This window comes from Ochotona curzoniae, unplaced genomic scaffold (genome assembly GCF_017591425.1).
Source record: "Ochotona curzoniae isolate NIBS_2020 unplaced genomic scaffold, NIBS_Ocur_1.0 scaffold_4763, whole genome shotgun sequence".
NCBI classification, from domain to species: Eukaryota; Metazoa; Chordata; class Mammalia; order Lagomorpha; family Ochotonidae; genus Ochotona; species Ochotona curzoniae.
Genome location: NW_024467123.1, coordinates 7,660,491 through 7,678,021, shown reverse-complemented (window position 1 = coordinate 7,678,021; position 17,531 = coordinate 7,660,491). Strand labels below are relative to the sequence as shown.

At 40.9% G+C, this 17,531-nt stretch overlaps 1 protein-coding gene across 7 annotated transcripts in view; it reads left to right on the top strand.

Annotated features, from left to right (window-relative positions):
- The window catches only part of NRG3 (neuregulin 3), a 931,214-nt gene that overhangs the window by 413,128 nt on the left and 500,555 nt on the right, over positions 1-17,531 (top strand). For all 7 annotated transcript variants that reach the window (XM_040970440.1, XM_040970439.1, XM_040970435.1 and 4 more), the window contains exon 2: positions 2,054-2,183. In XM_040970440.1, coding sequence (XP_040826374.1) covers positions 2,054-2,183 — 130 coding nt within the window. The remainder of the gene's footprint in view (positions 1-2,053; positions 2,184-17,531) is intronic.

The window sequence follows — 17,531 nt, the reverse complement described above, 5'->3', positions numbered from 1 at the left end:
CATTGCTTTTGCAGTGTTCATCAATGTGAAGGATCCTGCAGTGATAGGATAAATGTGAAATTATACCTAACTTTTGGCAGGAAGAGATTACAGAAGATCACACTCACATTGACAGAACTGCAAGTCTTTGCAGAGGAGAATGCAGAGTGTCAGGCTTACCATGTACTGCCCCTGCTTCCTATTTCTATAATGTAGGGAATTCTAAAATTAATGTAAAATATGCTTTTCTCTTATTAATTTTTTATAGAAGATTTATTTATTTTTTATTGCAAAATCAGATATACATAGAAGAAGAGATATATAGAGATAGATCTATCTGCTGGTTAATTTCCTAAATGACTGCTGCTGCCAAAGCTAAACCAATCTGAAGCCAGGAGTCTCTTCCAGGTCTCATGTGGGTGCAGGGTCCCATGGCTTTGGGCAGTCCTTTACCACTCTTCCAGGCCATTAACAGGGAGAAAGATGGAAAATGGAATAGCTGGTACTGGAACCAGCATCCATATAGGATTCCAGTGCAAGAAGGGTGAGGATTGAATCATTGAGCCATTGTACTGGGCCCTAGTGACTTGATTTGTTTTATGGAAAACATCATTGTTATTTTTTAACCAATATAATATTGTAGGTGTACAATGAAGTCTTTTATAATCTTTACATTTAAATGTTTGGTGATATTAGAAAAAGATCAGATTTATCCGAAGAATGTTCAGGTAACAGTTTAGATCATGGCTCAGTTCCTTCTCTACAGGAACTTGGAGATTAAAAAGGCAGCTAGAGTTGGGAGCAAACTCTTACTTGTACAGCTGAATGCAGTGATGCAAACAATAAGAGGCTCTGTAGAGACACAAGAGGAAGATCCTCTAAGCTCTAGAGGATTTCGGAGTGTCTTCCAGGAAAGGAACTGCCAGAGGAGTGGGTGTCTCACAAAGAAGGCACAGGGAATCTGCTTATGGAATTTGGAGGAAGTTAGAGTTGGGTATTGCACTGTGGACTTGGACTTCCTGAAGAGGTGTGTCTTTTGATATATACCCAGAAGAGATCCTTTGGAGGATTTTTAGCTGTGGGGGAGACATGAGTGGGTTTCCTTTTTGAATGATCACTTTCCTGTCTCCTATCATTTTGGATTTGGAGCAGGGTGGAAACTCATTGACACCATCAGTAAACTGGTTTGATACACCCTAAGTTTAATGCTATGATTAAAAGCCTAAACGCTGAGCAGTTTATTTGTCTTTCTTAAACACCTTTTTTTTCTTAAATGCTACTGAGAAATTATTGCTAGTACTTCAGTTGTTCCAGAATTTATGTTGAGCATATGTCTGTATGGTAAGAGCATGCATGCTGCAGGTAGCACAGATTGATGGATGGAGTCATATTTGGGGGCATATATAAAAGATAGCTTCACTTTTAGTATGTGTATGTATGTGATTATGACTTTTAAAAAGTACATGTTCAAGAGAATGCTAAAAAGTGGCAAGGGTTTGCCCCTGTTAAATATTTACCGGAAACATTCTTCACCTCTGAGAATCTGTTTCAGAATTTGAAACATTTGCATTTTAATTACACAATAAAAGAAGAAAATGAAAGAATAATTGGCTGAGCTATCAGCCAATTATAGCTGTAACTAACATCAACAAAAAAATCCCCTTAAAACTGACGTTGGTTTCCAAGGAACAATCACAATATGCACTGATCAGATGTTTAATGACATTTGGCAACAACAAAGGGACAGGAACGTGTCAATCCTTCATAGGACATGTTTGTTAAAATGGAAATTAATGACACAGATTTGGAGTTGTATGACTCAGGATCCTGCAGCTTTAATTGTTCATCTGTCCTCAGACAGGGCTTGGCTTATTCCAGTGAGCAGAACCTAGTGGAGAAAAGAGACAGTAGAATACAGTAGCTCTAGCCAGCCATATTTAACCAGTGCCACAGAGGGTTCAGTCCTGTCCCTGAAGTCCCTGCAATTAGAGGATGTAACCCAGGCCTGGGTGATGGGAGGAAGTGGCATCCCAGCGCATGCTGACCGCTTTCCTGTCTGTGCCTTCCTTGACAGATACCACGACATATTCCACAGAGCGGTCAGAGCACTTCAAACCCTGCCGGGACAAGGACCTTGCATACTGTCTCAATGACGGCGAGTGCTTTGTGATTGAAACCCTGACTGGATCCCATAAACACTGTCGGTAAGCCACTGCAGCCGCTGACTCAAAGGCAGCACCGGGGGAGAGGTCTGGAGGTGGAGGGAGGTGGGAAACTTTGGGGAAAAAGTGTGATACCTGGTTTTCATGGTCCATCTGTATTAATGACAGAATCAAGTGTTCACATGAGAATGGGAAAACCTATTTCTCTACTGTTTGAGAAAGAGGAAAAAAATGCAATGAAAAAGTTGACCAAATTACAGAATATTTACTTCTTCATCTTCCAATTTACTGGAAACGATTGTCTACTTATTTATAGAGTCTGTTTATGGTATGAGACTTACGCGGACATGTATCCTGGTAACTCAAGCATAATTCCCAATTTTGCAAATCTCAGAATAGTGGCAAGAGAAGCAACCTGCTCATGTATGATATGGTGTCTTGGTGTTTTTTGGGACCCAAGCTATAGTCCCCATAACCGTGTCCTGTCCTAAGGACAATGCATTTTATGTTGACTCTACCCTTACTCATTTCATTGGTTCTTTTCAACACCTGTGATGTTGAAACACTCTTCATTCAGCAAGATGCTATACTCTAGGTAGAGAACTACTTGGGAAGAAATCCCAGTAATGTTGAAGAGGGTGTTTAATTGTTTTCTAGAGACGTGAGGTTATATAATTGCTAAAAATAAAAACAAGCGGAGATAAATAGTGCACTTGTAGACTGCAGCTTTAAGGCCCAATAGAAGAATCAAATTAGCATTCAGAAAATATTTCCTGCAGAGGTTTTATTTCCAGCACTACCCTGGTAATTTGTTTTTCCTTGCCATTGTGTATGCTTCGCTGATCATCTATATCCACACCCCTTCCCTTCCCTTTATTTACTCTTCTCATATGACATAGTTATTAAATTAATTATTCTGAATTGTGAAGCATGGAAAATTACGACTTTTTTTCCCCTCTCCGTTGCTATTACAAAACTTTATTCCCATGTTGCTTTTATTAAGATGGTACAGAGAAATACATCTTAGAGTTAGGAATTTAGGCCTTGACAGCAGATCCTGCCAGGCCAAAGAGCCTTCATGTCTTTCCAGAATGGGCTGCTAGGCTACAGCTTTGGGTAAACTGAGGAAACATGTAGCAGGCAGGTCTTTGTCAAATTTATGATATGGGCTGTGTCAGGGTGACAGAGCTGAGACCTCTTCTAACCCCGTGTTTATTCTCCTTACAAAATGTGCAACCTGTTGCTGTCCCTGTTGAACTCAGGTTCAGGATAAACATGGGGTGGGGATTGCTCCTTCTGTCTTCTGGCTTTGTGTATCTTGTCTGAGAAGACACAGGTTGGAAGCACACTGTGATTTTATGAGCTCAAGAGAAACTCCTGAAAAAATATAATATGTATCAAAGGTCTTTGGGTGACTTAACCAAATAGGGAAGTGGCATCAGTTGCTTTCATGAGGTCCCTGTGCAGAAATGGATATTGTGGTTTGGACGTGGGAAGAGCGCACTTCCAAGAGGTTCCTATGCTGCAGCTGGATCCCCAGTGAGTCGCTGTAGAGGTGGGCGTGCCTAGAGGGGTAGGTCACTGGGGACAGTACACAGCTGCTCAATGTTCCATCCTCAGGAATGGATGAACGCCACCTCCTGTGAACAAGCTAGGTCTGGTGTGGCTGGGTTAGTTCCGCTGTTATGAAGAGGCAAGTTGCCTCCTCCCCTGGAGCCTTTGCCTTCCCTTCTGATACACAGGCACTACATGCACAGAGCAGCGTTCTTTTCTCTTTCTTGGGATGCAGTTTCTGAAACAGGAGCTAAGTTCACTGCTTTACGCTTTGCCCAGTCTTGTTAGATCCACAGAAAACAAAGGTTTGGACAAGCAATTGAGTTTCTGTTCCTAATCCATTGAAGATGTGGGGAATCCGAAGTATCTTTTATTGCTGGTGCTTTACACCAAGAAAGGATCAGCTCAGACTCCATCACAGTGAGACAGATAGAGAGAAGAAAGAGCTGTTCCAATCACCGGTTCGCTCCCCAAATGCTTGCAAAAGCCAGGGTTGGGCCTGAGCAAAGCTAAGGGCAGGAAACTCTTGTCTGGATCTCCCACATGGGAGGCTGAGTCCCCCAAAGTTGAGCTGTCATCTGCTGTCTTCCAGCATGGGTTAGGAGGGGCAGTGAATGGAAAGCGCATGTTGGACTTAATTTCGGATACTGTAACAGGGCATCTGAAGTTGCAGCTATCTAAAGTTATCTGCAGGCGTCTAAATTTGCAATGTCCACCTCCACAACATTTTGTTCCTCTACAAAGACAAAATTTATATTTGGCTAGGATCCACCCTAATGATCTTACTTTAGCTTAGTTTCCCTTCTTAAGCCTTTATTTCTAATATATTCATTTTCTGTGGTGCAGGAAGTTAGTACTTCAACATGTGGAGTTTTTATGGCTGTGGCACAGAACAGTTTGGGTCTCAGGCCCAGAGAAAAAGTTCTTTGCTTTCAGGCATATGTTGATCTTTTAAAAGTCACAAGGAGAAGAGATATATCTGTGGTTCAGCTGGACTGAGGTGCATATGTAGTAATTTTGGCTTTTGTCTTCATATTTCTTACATATTTCAGTACAGACAACCTGTTATTTAACATAGAGTGACAACAGAGCTAATCATGACAAAAGACCAGGCCAGGACAGAGTTGGAACTCTGGTTAGGTTAATGGATGTCTATAAATCTCCTACTAGTACACATGAATAAATCACACATCACATGTGCATGCTATTCATCTCTCGGGCTCTCCTGTGAATCAAAGGCTGGCACGTGTTCCTGCATCCGCCACTTTAAAAAAATTCCAATGCTGTTGTATTAATAGCATGCCATTTTGTACAGCACTCTCTTTAAGTAGTGTGTTTCTTCATTTTCCTTCCATTCCACAAATGTTTATTGAGTAGCTCCTATCACCAAGATACTGTTGAATAAATACATGCAGCAATGAATGTAAGAATTAAATGGCACTGCACTTTGTAATGTGTTTGGAGAAGTGAAATACTTCATCGTTAGGAGATAATGCAAAGAAAGCGGAGTACTTTAGAATGACAGACGTGCTACCAGGGGCATCTTTATGACCTGTTACTTATGGGATTGTATTTCCAGTTCAGTAAGACACCATTTAGCAGATGGGAGCAGTGGCATAAAGCCTTGTTCATGAATGGAGCTTACTAAGTGGTTTTTTCCTTTGCTTCAAACTATTATGCATACAAGGCTGAGAGAAATTAAGATTTTATTTTCTAGATTATAAAATCAACTGCAGCTAAGCCACCCCTTTGGAATCCCTCCTCCTTTTTAGAATACCTGTTTTGGATTCCCGCTACTCCGCTTCGAATCCATGTTCCTGTTAATATGTATCCTGGGTTGCTGAGAGTGATGATCTCAGCATTATCAGAAAAACTAATAAATATCAGTGTCATCCTAGCTCACGCCAACGAGCATAGTTATTCTCAAAAATCTAAAAATAAATAGCGTAAGGGTATTGTAGAATGCCAAATGATATAGTATGGTGTTTCTTCAATCTCAATGTCCCGTAGATGACAATTACATATTTGAATTTTGTTCTGTTCACCTAACATGCGTTTAATAACATTTAGATATTATTATTTGAGAGAGAAGGAAAGGGCAGGAGAACACGTAAGAGTGCTGTCATTCGAAGCTGTTCTGTGTTGAAGCTGGCAGGCTAGGACACAGTTCCATCCATGGTGTTGGATGGCACGTGCTTAGTTGCCTGAGCCACTGAGTCCTCCTGGAGGCTGCATTGGTAGGAGACTAGGGTCTAGAATCCCAGCTTGCAATTGTCCCAAGGTTCTCCGATAAGCGGTTTAGTTGTGTTTATAGCTAGGCTAAACACATCCTTTGTATGCGATGGTTTTAAAAAGCATATATTCCGTTTGGTGAGGTTACAATGAAAATACTTATGATAAAACATTAGAAGATTCTAGGCTCACATTGTTAAACTATTTGATGAAGGCGTCTTTCAGTAGGACTCAGAAACCTCGTATTGTGTAGAAGAATCTAACCACAGAAAGGCGTGTGACTTCTCTGTTGGTGTGCTCACTGCAGTTTATGATAACAGCAAAAACCAGCAAACATCTGCATTAAAATGTATCATTAGAATGCATCTGTACATTGAATGAATTCTAAAAATTGTTTTAAAATGTTTATTATGTCACGGTATGTATGAAGGTGAAGTGCTTTAATTGTGGGGTTGATATGTGTGAAAAGAACTGGATGAAAAAAGGCTGCATCAGCAAGTGTTTTCTTCTTTGAACCTCGTGAGTTTTATGTTTGCCACATAACACATGTATTCCATTTATGTAACCCTTGTTAGACATTTGACGTTTCTTCTCATTTTTCCATCAAGATAGATAGTGCCCTGTTTCTGCTAAATCAGGGCTATTATAATAAATTTTTTATTAGGCTGATAAGCAGATTCAATTAGGTGCTTACGGATTAAGCACTTTCAAGTCTGTTTGAAAGTGTCTGTTCCTTCTTAATAGTAATAATTCACCTGCATGCTTTATGATAATTCCTATGCATTTTAAAATCATGTCTTGAAAGCATAAACAAGTCGGTTTGAAAAATAGAAAGATGCGTCCAACAGAAATGAATCTAGCTAGAAGACAGGAAGAAGTTATTAGAAACTGTTTGAATCAAAATATTTGAATAATAGAATAGCCTATGATCTCTTTATTTTGTGTCCTTTCTAGACATTTCCAGAACTTGCAAAATGGTACTTTCTGTAAAATATTCCAGTGAAAAAAGGTAGTCCTGTCACCAAAATGATCGCTAGGCATTTGAATGGAAAAAATGTGTTTTAGGGCCAAATTCAAGTTAAAAGTGTGTGTGCGTTTCTTCTGAATTGGAGTCCATTCAGTGTTTCACCGGACTTGCCACAAAAGTGGATTTTCAGAAGATGGGAAAGGATAGCATTTGAGCTGAATTTGATGTGTAGTGATCATTCTGGAAATCTATCACACAATTCACTTGAAGATGCTTGAGTCACTTGATCGATGCTACAAAAAAAAAAAAAAAATGCAGAAAGCAACCAACAGCCACCATTGTCCCAGGCAATATTCTGGAAAGGCACCGATCAAAAGGCAGCATGCTGCCCTGCAATAACGATGCGTGAGTGGGAATAGTGATTGAAAGGAGGTGAGGGGAACCTTGCAAGAAATCATAGCCACCAATCATTTCTAGTGTTTTCTGAGTTGCTTTTGAAATTGGAGGTTCCATTTTGAAGCTGTCTCAGACAAAACACATACAATTACAGGACCATCCTCCCTGGTACTTTGGTCACTTTAAGCTTCTTTAGCTCTCCCACCCAGTGAGGATTCTCATCATCAAATGGTTTCCTGGTAAGTGCTCCAAGAACTGCAGGTAATGATGCCCCACGGTAAGAGAGAGAGAGAAGAAAAGGGCCACATGTGCCACATTCCTGAATTCCTTTGGGAAGAAGGATGGGAGAACTGGAAACTGAGACACCTAGCAGTCCAGGTCTTGCCGTACAATCTTTTCTGAATGGGTTTAATATTAAGGAGAAGAGCCTAGAAGAACTTCCAGGTTCATCAATGAAATGTTCATGAATGTTTGTCACACCGCAGGCTTAATGTGAGTAGTTTGCAACGGCCATACTGCTAACAGGTAGCTGCTGTACTGATGCTCCTTGTCTAGAGGAAGGAGCCAAGTTTCAATGATGCTTCTTTACGCATGTCATTTTTCAAAATAGTCTCCTTAACTCGGCAAGGAAACAGCAACAGCAGCACACCGAGGGAAGTTTGGCGAATGCATATGTGGATTCACATCCTCACAGTGGTTTCACCTCTTATGCTGTGCAAAAGAAAACACAAACAAAACACCCAGAGCAAAACAAAAAGATTAATAATGCATAGCCTATCTATTGCCAGGTGGTTTTTTTTTTTTAAATTTCTTATTTTAGTGTTCTCTGAGTGACAGCTCCTCTAACTGAAGCATGAAATGGTAATTCTTGATGGATCATGATTTACATTTGTTTTTATGTCCAAACATTGGCCTAAATTCGTATTTGCTCTAATAGTTTTACTTTGTGAGCTGGAGAAACATGCAGACAGGCGACGTGCAAGGAATCTTTGCTTGATTTGTGGGTAATATCGATTGTGGTGGCCAACAAGGTAGTGTAGCAAGCTAATCCTCCACCTCTGGTGAAGGCATCTCAGATGAGCGTCAGTTTCTGGTCCTTCCCCTGCTTGTGGCCTGGGAACGTGGTGGAGGATGGCTCAAGCCCTTGGGCCCCTGCACCCGCATGGGAGACGCAGAAGAAACTCAAAGCTTTGGACTGGCTCAGCTCTGGCCATTGTTATCATTGAGGGAGTATAACAGTAGAAGGATGAGGCTTCTCTCCTTCTCTCTGTCTCTGTGAAATATGGCTTTCGAATTGAGAAGTAAATCTTTTTTAAAAATGTAGGTTATGAAAAAATTCATTAACTTGCCAATTATTTTCCATCAAAGTAAAGGCATCTTTTTTCAAAAGCCTGTTTCTACATTTTTATTTGAAACACAGAGTGACAGAGATAAAGACAGATAGTATGTCGCTGTTGGTTAATCCTCCAGATGCCTGAGTCAGCAGAGACTGCTCCATGCTAACAGTTCAAGCCAGGGCCAGCAACTCCATCTCGGTGTCCCCATGTGATGTCAGACTCCAGTACTTTGGTCATCATTTGATAAATTAGCAGGAAGATGGATCAGAAGGTAAAGGCATGACTTATTCCAGGGGACTGGGCTATGAGATGCGATCATTCCAAATGGCAGCTTAACCCACTACACTCAACTACCCTTTGTTCTATTCCTGTAGTCTAATTTTTTCCATGAGATGTCTAAGCATCCGTATAGATGTTCAAAGCTACGAAGCTTGAATGAAAAAAAGTTTCATTTTCTATTTGCTGTGTGATATTTGTACAAACTGCTTAACTGGATTCTTTAGTCTATCGTTAATAATCAAACAAGGGAAGTACCTGTCCCATCGAGTTAATGCAGGATGTAAAATTGGTGCATGCTGGAATACAATGGATAAAAGTTGGCATGGGATAGTGTTTTCCTCTTTAAGCTCATACTGACACTAAGGAAAAGCCTATGAAGTGGAGGGCAGTTGTGTGTATATCATTTGCTTTCATTAAATACGTAAGAGACTTGGGGCTGGCATGGTGGCTTATCAGGCTATTCCTCCGCCTGCAAGTGCTGGCATCCTTTCTTGGCTCTGGTTTGTGTCCTGGCTACTCAACTTCTGATTCAGCTCTCTGCTTATAGTCTGGGAAGGCAGCAGAAGATGGCCTGATGCCTTGGGCCATTGTATCCATGTGAGAGATCTAGAAAAATACTTCTGGCTCCCAGCTTTGGATCAGTTAATCCCTGACCAATGTGGCCATTTGGGGAGTGAACCAGTGGATGTAAGACTTCTCTTTCTGTCTCTCCACCTGTCTTTGTAATAACCTGCCTTCTCCAAAATGAATAAATAAACAAACAAATAAATAGTCTTAGAAAACATGAGGGCCTCAAGTTTAAAGGTGAGGTACAGGATATGCCAGAGAATTCATATATCTATCCTGAAAGCTCAGGCATTTTACTGCTAATTTTGATATTTTCACAAGTTAGCCATTTTCCATAACATTTCCTAGTCTGTGAACATTTATTTATTTTCCTATGTTTTCTTTTTACATAACCTCCATAGTTATGTAGATAAAAATGTTTTCATTCTCCTGTTTAATTGATGCAACTTCCATAATTGTATTAATTAACACAAAATGGATGCTAATTTTGCAATTTGTGGAATAATAAAATGGCCTTGACTTTTTTGTCAAAAAAAAAACATAATTCAACTAAAAATGTGCACGATGAAAAATATTAATTTTACTTGTAGTAAATATGTGATTCAAAGAAATGAAGTTTGCTTTGTTTATTCTTTCCCTAAGTAGCTTTTCTGAAGTTTAACTTTGTATTATGAGAATTAAATACAAAGGAGCTGGGCCAGTGTCACAGCACAGCTGGTGGAGCTACTGCCCACAATTTCGAACTCCATATACTTACCACTTTGTGTCCTAGCTGTCTACTTTCCAATGCAACTTCATCATAATCTGGAAAATGCCCAAGCACTTGGGCCCCTGCCATTCACACAGGATACCGAGATAGAGTTCCAAGATCCTGGCTTCAGGAGGATTGGGCCAGCAGGTGCAAGAATCATTCATTCCCCCTCTGCCTTCCTCCCTCTGTCTCTCCCTTCCTCTCCTCCTCTTCTCTTTCTCTCTATCTATAACTTTCTATAACCCTAGATTTCAAGTTGCGAGAATCAACTGAACATAGTGTAAGGGAAATCTCTTAGAGTAGTTAATGTACAGAGCAATAGAGAGAAAGAGAATATGAATCCATCTACTGGTTCATTCCTCCAAATGTCCAAAGCAGCAACTATTGGGGATGGACCAAGGCTGACACCAAGAGCTGGCAGCAGAATCCAGGTCTCCCTCTGGATGACAGGAATCCAACTATTTGAGCCATCAACACTGCCTCCTAGAATTGGCACGAGCAGAAAGCTGGAGTCAGGAGCCAAGGGTAGAAATTAATGTGGGATGTGAGGAATCTTTCACAGCCAGAGTAAACACCAGCTCGAAGAAAGCTTTTTTGAATGTGGGTGTTTGGACATTGGGTGAAGTGATAGCCAATAGACTCCAGAGTTTGCATATCATTTATGACCCTCTCAAACTTTCTTCACACCTATGTGATTATTAGGTTGGACGATCCCATAATACAATACCATCAACATATTTTTAAATCTGAGAGAAAAAGATAGTTGAAAATATTTTCTTGCAGACACTTGATAGTAGGTCTTCTGCTTTGTCTGGTGATTTTCAGTTGGATTGGCCATTGGGGCATGGTCCTAAATGATTAACAAGCAGGGTGATGAATTCTTCTTTGTGTCTCAGTTTTCTTATATGTCAAATAGGACACAAGATGATTGTGAGGAGTGAGGCTAGTACAGTTATCTAGTGTAGAGGAAACACCCTGAGGTGAAAGTAATCCTGAAGTCCCTTCTGCCTGAATGTCCCTTTTCCTTCTCGTTCTCTCTGTATGCATTGTACCTGCGTATGTTAGCTCCATAACAATTCAAAGTAAGTGATCATACAGATGGCCATCCAAACTCCAAAACTTTTCAGATATAATAGGGAATTTTAGAAATTTCTTCTGTAAAAGAAAGAAACCAGGAACAACCCATGTGGAATAAGACATATGGTTGCCCTAATTATAATTCTTTATGAAACTCACATTCATAGAAAACCAGGATCACCATATGCCATGTGTGATTGCTTAATATAAATTTCGCAAAACAGTACAGTAGTGACATTGTCATCATCAGTTTCCACAAATCAGCCCAGGGCTCCCAGAGTCAGTGGCATCAGAGTCTGCCTGTGACGGCAGAACAGGGAGCCTGTGACCCCATGTCTTTTGGCTGTACTCTAATGTTTTGGGTTGTACATATCAACATCCAATCTCTGTTTTATTTAGTAAACTTGAAAATAACCATAGAGAAATGTGATAGACTAAACTTTTCTTGTTCTATAGAGAGAGAGAGAGAAAAAAGAAAGCAAACCAGAGACAGTAGCACTGCAGTTTATCTTACATTGCTCTCTGTAAGTCTGTTTGGTTTTCATGATCACAGCTATTAGGCTGGATTTGTGAATAACATAAAAATATTTATACTATATATAGCTTGAAGCAAACTCAACAAATATATATGCATGTATATATATATATGCATGTGTATATACATGGGTGTATGGATATGTGTGTGTGTGTGTGTGTGTGTGTGTGTGTGTGTATGGTGGATGTGCTGGGTCTGACATCATGTGGGGCACTGAGATTCAATGCCAAACAAGAAGAAAATGTTCTGTCCTGCGAAAAGCTCTCTGCTAGAGCACCAAGAAGAGCATCTAATCCAGTGCATGGATATCAGGATTAGTACACAGACTGACAGCAAACACTGGGCAGCAAAGGCCCCACGTGGAAAACCAGAGAATACAGAGGGAAGGCGTCTTCATCAGGAATATTTACACGCAGTATCTCTCATCCAAGTTTTAGCTCTTGAAAAATGAGTAAGGATCTTAACAGAATAAACAACAGCAAAAAAAATAAATAAATAAAGCATTAAAGATGGTTTAAGGAACAAGTTACTTAGAGATCTATTATGCACATATGAGTGATATAGAATGACACCTTTAGTCTGATTCTGTGTATACACTCAAACAGCAATTTTATATATTTTTCTGTCGTTTGGCCGGCCAATGAATAAGAAGCATGGTCACATCTTTGGGGCCAGTGTAAGGTATCAGAGACATTGCAGTGAATCTTTTCTGAAAAACCTCTAAGAAGAAGGCACAAATAGGCATGTCTCTACTTCAAGTCAGTTTGCCTAGTGATACAGATATGAGCAGAGCTCATGCGGGTGCATCCAAGGAAGTCCATATCGGTGAACCAGGGCTCTGAGAGGTGGCGTGTGCGTTGGCCATTGGGGAGCCAAGAGCCTCCTCGTTTCTCCTTGTGGCCCCTGCCCTTGATTGCCAACGTAGGCACAGAGTTATTTATGGAACAGATCCTCTCAAACCCCAGGGGTTAGGATTTCAACATTATTACAGTTAACTGTTTAAAGTCATTCGTTCGTATCACAAATGATTTTTTTATTTATGTTTTTTAGAAGATTTCTTTCTTTCTTTTTACTGGAAAGTTAGATTTACAGAGAGAAGGAGAAACAGAAAGGAAAAAAAAAATTTGCATCTGCCGGTGCATTCCTCAAGAGGCCGGCACAGTTGCAGTGGAGCCAATCTAAAGCCAAGAGCCAGGGTCTTTTTCCAGGTTTCCCACACAGGTTCAGGATCCCAAGGCTTTAGGCTGCCTGCTACTGCCTTCCCAGGCCATAAGCAGGGACATGGATGGGAAGTGGAGATGCTGGGACATAAACTGGCGCCCATACAGGATGCTCGCACAAGCAAAGCGAGGACTTTAGCCACTTGGCTACTGCACTGGGCCCACAAACTATTTTAAGACATGTACTGGGGATATTATTCTTTTTTTGTTAGAGCCTTGAAGAATTTGTTATTACTGTGAAGAAAACAAATTTTGAGAGTTTCACAGGTACAGTTCTGAGACTACAACCATGTGTCTCTTACTCCACAGCGCCCCGTCAGTATCACTCGTCTTCATCAGATTTGATTATGACATAATTTTTTAAAGATTTATTCATTTTTATTGGAAAGTCAGATTTGCAGAGAGAAGGAGAGACAGAGAGGAAGATCTTCCATCCATTGATTCACTCCAAGTGGCCACAAATGCCAGAGCTGAGCTGATCCAAAGCCTGGAGCCAAGAACCTCTTTCAGGTCTCCCACTTGGATGCAGGGTCTCCAGGTTTTGGGCCATCCTCAACTGCTTTCCCAGGCCATAAGCAGCGAGCTGGATGGGAAACAGGGCTGCTGGGACATGAACTGGCGCCCATATGGGATCTTGGTGCATGCAAGGCAAGGACTTTAACCATTGGGCCTACTATGACATAATTTTAATCCGCCCTGTATTCACAGACTTAATTCATACAAATCATAATACTCAATACATGAGAAGTGGGAAGACTGCAGCTCCACTGAAGCGTAAATGTGGGCTTAGAACCAGAGTCACATCCCCAAAGCATTTCATTCCTATAATTATTTTGTGCATTCTTAACTTGCTGCTGCATATCACAGAAAATATATGCTTTTTATCTTCTTAGGAATGGCATATTTCACTAAGCATAATGAGTTCCAGTTGCATCCATTTTGTTGAAAAAGACATAATTTCATTCTTTTTTATGGTGAGGTAATATTCCATAGCATATACATGTGTATGTGTGTGTGTGAATATATATATATGTCTGTGTGTATGTATATATCACAAGATGTGTACATAGAGATTATATATGTATATTACATAAAGAATATATAAAAAGATGTATATTCCATAGCATACACACACACACATTTTCTTTATTCAGTCATTGTTTGATGGACATCTGAGTATATCACAAATTCTTTATGCAACCGATTACTATTTGATAATGATTTTTCTCTGTTGTATACAGAGCGGTCTCAAAAACCTATCAGGAGTTGTTAACATTTCTTTCTCTTTTAAGATTTATTTATTTATTTATCTTACCTAAAAGCCACAGTTACAGAGGGGGAAAGATGGAAAGATCTTCCATCCACTAGTTCATGTCCCAAATGGCTGTGACGACCAGAACTCAGCCAGACTGAAGCTTGGGGCTAGGAGCTTCTTCCAGGTGTCCCACAGTGGTGCAAGGGATCATCCATTGTTGTCCCAGGCCATAAGCTCGGTGGGTAGCTGATAGAACTAGTGCCCCTATGGGATGATGCGTGAGCAAGCCAAGCATTAGTCTGAAAAGCCACCATGCCAGCCCCAGTGATAACATTTTCAACTGCATTCATGTTCCCTGTGTAATTTATTATGGTGAATGAAAAATGCAGAGAAGTTATGTTCCATACAACTGGTGAGTATCAGTTTGCTTCAGTTTTGAGCTCAAGATTCCTTTTCTTGGGCATTTTTTCGACACAGTGTTTAAGAGGATACTTATAGTCATCCAAATCTCTTCCTGGAACGCCTGAATTGAATTCTTGATTCCACTTCTTATTTTGGTTTCCTGCTAATGTGCACCCATGGAGGTAAAATGATGGTTCAAGTATTATGGTGTCGGCCATCCGTAGAGGAGACGAAGGTTGAGTTGTAGACCAGTCCAAATCCAGTTATCTATGGCATTTCAGGAGTAGATGAATGGATGGAATTTCTCACTTCTCTTTCTTCCTCTTTGTCTCTCTCCCACTATCCATCTCCCTTCCTTCCTGTCTGAGCCCTTTGAATAAATAAAATTAAGTAATGCTTTTTCTCATTTTGAAGTCATCTTATAGTACCTAATGTGAGATTTAAAAAGAAAAATTTCATAGTTATAAGTTAATATCTTAAGTATAAACTTGATTTTCATCTCTAACCTTTTCCTAATGAATTAAACACACCCATTGAAATATATCTTGACCACTTATCATTGCTGAAAGGTAATGACTTAATGATACCTATGGATTATTCATGTAAAAACACCCTACGTTTTCTCAGCTTATAAGTGTTCCTTTTTCCTAGCAGAGCTGCTGTGAGGCACTTACAGAGTCAAAATAAGATGACTGTGGTAGCTTTACCTCATTGTGAGTCAGGTGGCCTGTTGGCATTTTAAAATATAGAGCAGTACACACATACAGCAATGAACAGAAAAAAGTTTGCAAAAAAAAAAAAAAAGTCCCCAAATAGCAAGGCTTTGTAGTGTTTCAAAGATTATTTCTCATTTCAACAAACGCAAAATGTAATTGTCGCTGACATCAGGGAATGGAACTGTGATTCCAACAGCAGACTTCATTAAACCACAAACCCTATTCTTTGAGGCAGAGGGGAGTGTGGACATGGGATTGTGCAGAAGCAAGGGAGCTGCTACCCAGAGGCAGCAGGCCGTGCAACCCGTCCTCCCTGGAGTCCTCCGGCCCTGGGTGGATCATAATGACACCACGCTCAGAAATCCCATTAAGATCTTTCAGCTTTGCGTCTCGGGAGTGATGGCTTGAATGTCAGTGAGTAGCTCCATGCTGGAGGAGGAAAAAAAAAGAAAGAAAAAAATCCTCCAGTAGCGATAAAATAGAGGCTAATAATAGGACAGGCGAGAGTGGAAAATGCTAGTGTGGAAAGAAATGGCAGAAAGGATGAGCTGGTAAAGTATCTCCTTTAAATAAGGTCATCATTTTGCCACAGTTTGAGGTGTTCTCTTGGGCTAATTTATAGTCACAATCAAAGTCCCATAGATGCTTTATTCCCTTTGGCAAGGTTTTGTTTTTCCTGCACTTGAAAGTCCTTTTTTTTTTTTTTCTGCCTGAGTTAGCATCTGAAAGAAATAATGATTATTTTAATGATATTAAATAGTAGCTTTGATCTCACCCTCCCTCCCCCCCACCCCCATATCCCAGCACAAGCTAACCTAAATATTATGAAGCTGTGTGAAATGATTCATTCGGGAACAGAACATCTGTTTTGGTTATCATATCCCTGTTTACCTGCCTTGGCACTCGCACTGGGCCTTGGAAACGTTTTTGCTTTTGGACACCAACTCGGTAAAAAGTAAGCCGGCTGGAAAAGGATGGAAAAGGATGTTTACCACCTTCATTCTGTCAGAGGAAAACAATCAGGTGTTAAACTGCACACAGCAGAAGTTCTGTTCACTTCCATTCCATACCCACTAGCTGTGGGACACAAGTTTGGACCCTGCTTGCGCCGTGCGTGACTCCCTCTGCGGCGCGTGTGTCACACACGCGCGTGGCTCTCCCCATTCCACACAGGTACTGGAAAGGTGGGATCGTGAAGTTCAGCCACCAGCAGGTGGCAGGACTGAGCACCGGCCTCACTTGTGCGCTCAAGCTCTTATCCTCCAACCTTGTCAGATGTCCTGGGCGATGGTGATGGGTGAGCCTGCGGCTGCTCAAGATCCTGCTGCAGAGATCCTCCTTCAGTCCCGAGATGCGACCCAACAATCGTGCGTTCCAATGATTCTGTTCATAACACTAATTTGGGGAACAGCAAGTGAAACTGATGTTTCTCTCGTTTGCATGAATCGAGGCTTCTCTGGGCATTTTGCTCAACTGCCGATTTGGGTAGTCAGTGTGGAATGGGTACTGGGATACCGCCTGCCTGCCAAGGTTCTGGTTGATGCCCTGGCTGCCAAAGTGTGGCCCACATTGGAACAGTGAGCAAGTAAGCTGTGCTGTTCAGGACGTGATAAGCTTCCTGGTTCCATTCCAGAGGTGTCTGCCTCATTCTGCAAGTATCATAAGCCTCTATCCACAGGTAGTACCGAGCGAGTGTTCCTGCATACCCTTACACAAACGCTGTGAAGCCGCTGCAGGCCCCTTTTCCTCTCTTATGCATTCATTATTGGTTTGCCATCTCACGCGCCTGCCATGTGAGAATCCCCGGTTGTCTGCAACAAGACTTTGCCCCATCTCAATCTCATCCACACCAGTGCTTACAACAACCAACCCCTCTGGTTTCCATTATAATGGGGGTATTATATTGGCTGCATTTGCTGTTTACAGATGACACAACGGAATTATTAGTTTTCTCAAACATTAGAGGGTAGACACAATGTCATATCTGTGACAGAGAAATAGATGCAACACTTATGAGGGCTTGACAATAGCCACATCTCTCCAGGAATTGGGTTCAACCTAGAGAGCTCAGCTCAGGCTTCTTACAAACATGCATTATTTTC